Source organism: Triticum aestivum, chromosome 6D (assembly GCF_018294505.1).
Source record: "Triticum aestivum cultivar Chinese Spring chromosome 6D, IWGSC CS RefSeq v2.1, whole genome shotgun sequence".
NCBI classification, from domain to species: domain Eukaryota; kingdom Viridiplantae; phylum Streptophyta; class Magnoliopsida; order Poales; family Poaceae; genus Triticum; species Triticum aestivum.
In genome coordinates, this window is record NC_057811.1 from 100,276,428 (window position 1) to 100,281,593 (window position 5,166).

Here is a 5,166-nt window from a genome sequence, read left to right on the forward strand (position 1 = left end):
CAGAAGATTTTTTTTTGTGGGTGAGAAGATTATTGTTTTAGATCAATTCAGATCAAGAAAGATAATGGAGAAGCCAGGGTTACAACAATCAGGGCCGACAACAGTCATGCATGATTCACAAAAAAAAAAGACAACAGTCATGCATGCCAAGCCACGTTGCTGGGCCATTTAAAAACCCTGGAGCTGCTACTTTTTGTTGGGCCTGGGAGCCCGAAACAACACGGTCGCACAAGGAGGCCGGTTGGTGAAAGCTCAGCCCAAAATCATGGTTGTGACCCAAACAAAACAAAAATCATGCTGGGTTTAGTACCACCTCGTTTATGGAGCGTGGATGAGGCGGTGAGGGAAGCTACTGTATAAAACAAGGCAGAAGCCATCGTTTCAAAGTATACCTTTCTCGACCTTTTGGCTAAGATCAAGTGTAGTATCTGTTAGAGGTAAATACATCACTAGTGCTTGAACTTGCCACGAATGTGCACTCTGGTGCCTGAACTTGTAAAATACATTGAACTGGTTTCATAACTTGACACGGACGTGCATATACAGTTCAAATCTCGTTTTTATACGTCCATGACGCTCACGAGGCACGTCAGGATGTAAGGGATAAGGCGTGTGGCCTGTTTTTTTTGAAAAACCTCCTAAAATAATTTGTCCTTACAAAAAGGCCCTCAAAGAGAAATTGTTAAATTGAAAAAATATATTAATCTATATATATTTTTGAATTGATTGGATTGCTTATCACATGTGTCATGTGGTATCTATTAATCTATTAATAATTAAAACTGGTCCAGGGTTCAAACCACACGCACATGTGTGCGTGGCTAGCCAGTCAACCCGTTCAAATTTAGTGTCAAGAAAGGATTCATATACTTTATAAACATAAAGTTGAACAACATAAATTAAAATTCACAATAGTAGATTATCCTCGTTCCTCCACAAAAAAGTTAGGGTTTCTGCCTCCCGCCGCCGCCGCCGCCGCAGGTTCGCCTTCTCTTCGGTGGCCCTAGGGCCATGGGGGCGCGGTGGATCTCGGTAAGGGTCGGCAGGAGGGCTCCGTTTTTAGTCTTTTCTTCCAGTTTTGCTAGGGTTTGTGTCCTGCTCGGGAAGACGAGACGGCGGCGGCTCCCTGAAGATGGAATAAAGGTCTCCCCGCCTAGCCCTCATTCCGGCGGTGCGTCTAGCACTGTTGGTGGATGTGTGGAGGTGTGTCTCCGGCGGATCTATCTTTGGTGGATTTGCTCTGATCTCATCGTTGTTCGTCTACGTTCGCGTGTCTTCGGATTGGATCTTTCTGATCTACGTTATTCTTCATCTGCGGCGGTTGCTGTTCGGGTGTGCTGGTCCTACGGGGCCTTAGCACGACGACTTCCCGACTGTCTACTATAACAAGTTGTGCCCGACTCCGGCGATGGAGGAGCGATGACAACGGCGTGCGTTCGGCTCGCTTCAGTGCTGTTAGTCGTCGCTAGGTGGTCTATGGATCTGGATGTTATTTTTTCTTATTTTTGGTATTCGTTGTACTTCCTTGATTGAAGATGAATAGATCGGAAATTTTCTCTAAAAAAAGAACAACATAAATTAAAAATATTTATTCCAGCAAATAGTGGCATTGATTTGAACCTGCAACCAGGGGCTATATGGCGGCCGCACATACCACTCCAACCGACAACACCGAATGGCAAAATGATAAATTTAGCTTTATATCATAACGAGCCCGTGTGGCTAAAACAAACCACAGTGTGGCTCAATTTTCAACGGGTTTGTTCTTTTTTATTTCATTTTAAAAAATACATAAATTATTATCGCGTTGCAAACAATGTACATATATATATATAACAAATTACGCTAAAAATTTCATATAATTTCATCAAATACCTATGCAATAATTTAACAGAAATACACATAATAAAATTATGAATTAAGAATATATTTTATAATTTAAAAAATGTTCGCATTTAAAAAAATATGGAAGTAATTTTAGAAACGTTCATATATTTAAATAAATTTTCATATAAGTTTAAAATTTCTACATTTTTAATAAACTATTTATTTAGTATATCAATGTGTTCATTCTTTAGCAAAAAACTATGTTGTTTTGAAAAGTTTATATAGTATATAAGTTTGTGTCTTTTCTATAAAAAAATACAAGCCTAGTGCGCCATTAGACTGCGGATCCTGACATGAATAATACTTTTTTTTGAAATACTCACATGAATAATATGGAATCTTATTTTAATCATTCATAAATATTTCCAATTTTATGAATATGTTTTAAAATAACACGTGAATTCTTTTTAAAATGACATGAAGATTTTTGCATTCTTTTGAAATTATGTTTGTTATACCGTCATAAAAAGTACTTGTACTTTTGATACATGACAACTCATTGGTTGGAGTGGCATCCGTGCCTGGTCTACAAGCTTTGGTCCCATGTTCGGTCACAGATCTGGTGCTGTTTTTGCTGAATTATTAAACTCTTTTTATTTATTTTGTTCGGCCAACTGTTTATAAAGGTTATGATTCATTGAATATTAGCAAATGGGAAGTTGTCGAGTGGCTAGCCGCATGCACTCGACTGGTACGTTGCTGGTTCGATCGAGTACACGAGTTGTAATTTTTATCTTATAGTTATACACCTAATTTTTATTTTATAATTTGTCAGATTCTCCCCGAGGGTCTTATTGAAAGAAAACAATTTCAGAGGTTTTTCGCAAAAAATACCAGGGCACGCACCTTTGGCATCGACAGTTGGCCCCATGGGATGCTAGCGTGCCTCCTCAGCTTCGCGGACGTATACAAACACCATTTGAACCGTATATGCACGCCCATGCCAAGTTATGAAACCAGTTAAATGTATTTTGCAAGTTCAGGCACTAAAGTGCACATTCATGGCAAGTTCTAGCACCAGTGGTGTATTTACCTTTATCTGTTATTATCAGTTTAATATCTGATATGTGGATTATATGTTCACAACGATATTAGATTTATTTTTTGTGGGAAAGAGTCCATCACAGTGGCTTGCTGCTGAGGCTCCCATGTGTCGTCTAGGCGTTGCACTATAGCCTAGGTTTGGCGCACACCAACCAAATTAAATTCAAACTTTTATCTAAAAAGAATGAATTTATATACACAAATTTTTAATCAAGTTCATTATCTTTGGGACCTTGGAATCTTTTTTTAACACGGTACAAATACGAGTGCTCATATACACACGCATACACTCACCCCTATGAACGCATACCCTATCCCTATGAGCATCTTCGAAAGACTGAACACCCCGTCGTCGACGTGAACGTCTCCTCCTACTGAATGCGCGTCGTCGGAAATCCTAAAATAAATTCAGAAATAAATGCGAGCATTAGGATTTGAACCTTGGTGGGCTGAGTATACCACAGTCCATCTAATCATTCAAAACCAAAACCACATGTTGGTTCGCAGGGACCTCGGAATCTTTGAGACATGGCTTTCTTCCTTTTTCTTTTAGGGAATTTTCCCGGTATGCTCTTGCACTTGGGGTGTCTGAACATGTAGGTTGGCTGTTGGCATGCATCTCCAACGCAGTTTAGCATTCCCCGCAAAATATTAAAACAGTTTAGCAAATGAATAACCATATCTGCTAAATGCCTTTGTCCAATGAAGAAGGAGATGGAGGAGAGAAAACGGAGTGAGAGGAAAAAGTGAGTAATTGAAAAAAAATACCACATTTCACGTTACCATTCCACAGAACTATCATATTTTAAAAACTGATCAAAAACTCCAGATTAATGCTAATTTCGTGACAAAAAACTACCAGGTCGGGTTGAAGACAGATTTAACCGGTTTAAACACGATTCTGACAGAGCTGGCCCACCGGTCAGGACGGCGGCCGCGCTAACGGCTAACGGCGCTCGCCTGCCGCCCGTTAGCCACGCGCGTCGGTCGGACCCGGTCGTACAAGTTGGTGGCGCGCGCGGCCCGCCGGCTGTGGCAGTGGGCGGACGAGTGGGCGCAGGCGAACCAGTACTACGAGGTGCCGTGCTTCGGCGGCGGCGGCGGCGGCGACGGGGCCGAGAACCCGCTCTTCCGCAAGGCGGCGGCCTACGTGGCGTCGCTGCCGTCGCTCGAGGACGCAGACGTTGCCTGCGTGCTCTCCTCCGCCCGCAAGAGCAACGACTTCTCTCTCCAGCTCGGCCCGGGCCACACCGCGCATGACGCCTTCCTCGGCGCGTGCCTCGCGTGCACCAACGGCGGGGAGCGCCTGGTCCTCCGCGTGCGCCGCCATGACCGCTCGCGCATGCTGCGCCCCTACCTGCAGCACGTCGTGTCCGTCGCCGACGTGATGGAGCTGTGCCGCCGCGAGCTGCGGCTCTACGCCAACACCGGCGCCCTCGCGCCGCGCTGGGCGTCGGCCCTCTTCACCCACCTGGCCACGCTTGACGCGGTCGCCATGGACCCAGAGCTCAAGACCCGCGTCCGCTCTGACCTGGAGAGCTTCCTCAAGGGACGCGCCTACTACCACTGCTTGGGCCGCGTCTGGCGCCGGAGCTACCTGCTCTACGGCCCGCGCGGCACAGGCAAGTCCACGTTCGCCGCTGCGATGGCGAGGTTCCTCAGGTACGACATCTACGACATCGACCTCTCCCGCGCCGGCGCCGACGAACTCCGCGCGCTGCTCGTGGACACCGCCCCGCGGTCGCTAACGGGCGGCAGGCGAGCGCCGTCAGCCCTTAGCGCGGCCGCCGTCCTGACCGGTGGGCCAGCTCTGTCAGAATCGCGTTTAAACCGGTTAGATCTGTCTTCAAATAGTATTTTGTCACGAAATTAGCACTAATTAAAGTTTTTGATCAGTTTTTAAAATGTGGTAGTTCTGTGAGACACTAATGTAAAATGTGGTAGTTTTTTGTCAATTACTCGAAAAAAGTGGGCTTGTGGTGGAGTCCAAGCCTGAGTTGGTGGACTCTGGTCCGGACGGATTTGGTAAGCCTAGACCATCCGAACATTTACGAGCGCTTAGTTGATCGGCGGCGAAGTTGCCTAATCTCCAGCTGATCTCGGGGCCGAGAATACTCCTAATATCATGTATTGTTGCTGCTTACTAGATCTTGATCCTCGCAGAAGTTGCAGTGCTACCGGGACTAGCTGCTAGCTTGATCCTCGCAGAAGTTGCAGATCTTGCAGATCTTGCAC

The 5,166-nt window shown here is 45.4% G+C and overlaps 1 protein-coding gene, 1 non-coding gene and 1 pseudogene across 2 annotated transcripts; all 3 read left to right on the forward strand.

Annotated features, from left to right (window-relative positions):
- Positions 1-388: 388 nt before the first annotated feature.
- On the forward strand, positions 389-577 carry LOC123146477 (U2 spliceosomal RNA). The gene has a single exon (XR_006472740.1). It is a non-coding gene; the product is annotated as a U2 spliceosomal RNA (small nuclear RNA).
- A 434-nt stretch (positions 578-1,011) lies between these two features.
- LOC123142491 (AAA-ATPase At2g46620-like) lies at positions 1,012-4,804 on the forward strand. Its single transcript, XM_044561387.1, has 4 exons — positions 1,012-1,032; positions 2,663-2,791; positions 3,761-3,818; positions 3,906-4,804. Exons 1-4 carry the CDS (start codon positions 1,012-1,014, stop codon positions 4,802-4,804), a joined length of 1,107 nt encoding a protein of 368 aa, XP_044417322.1.
- Positions 2,904-3,083, forward strand: LOC123146472 (uncharacterized; annotated as a pseudogene).
- Positions 4,805-5,166: the final 362 nt, after the last annotated feature.

Coding starts and splice junctions, on each gene's coding strand:
- LOC123142491 (XM_044561387.1), top strand. CDS start 1,012: ATGGGGGCGCGGTGGATCTCG. Junction 2,792..3,760: donor GCCTCCTCAGCTTCGCGGAC/GTATACAAACAC, acceptor CAAAAACTCCAG/ATTAATGCTAATTTCGTGAC. Junction 3,819..3,905: donor GTTGAAGACAGATTTAACCG/GTTTAAACACGA, acceptor GCCGCCCGTTAG/CCACGCGCGTCGGTCGGACC.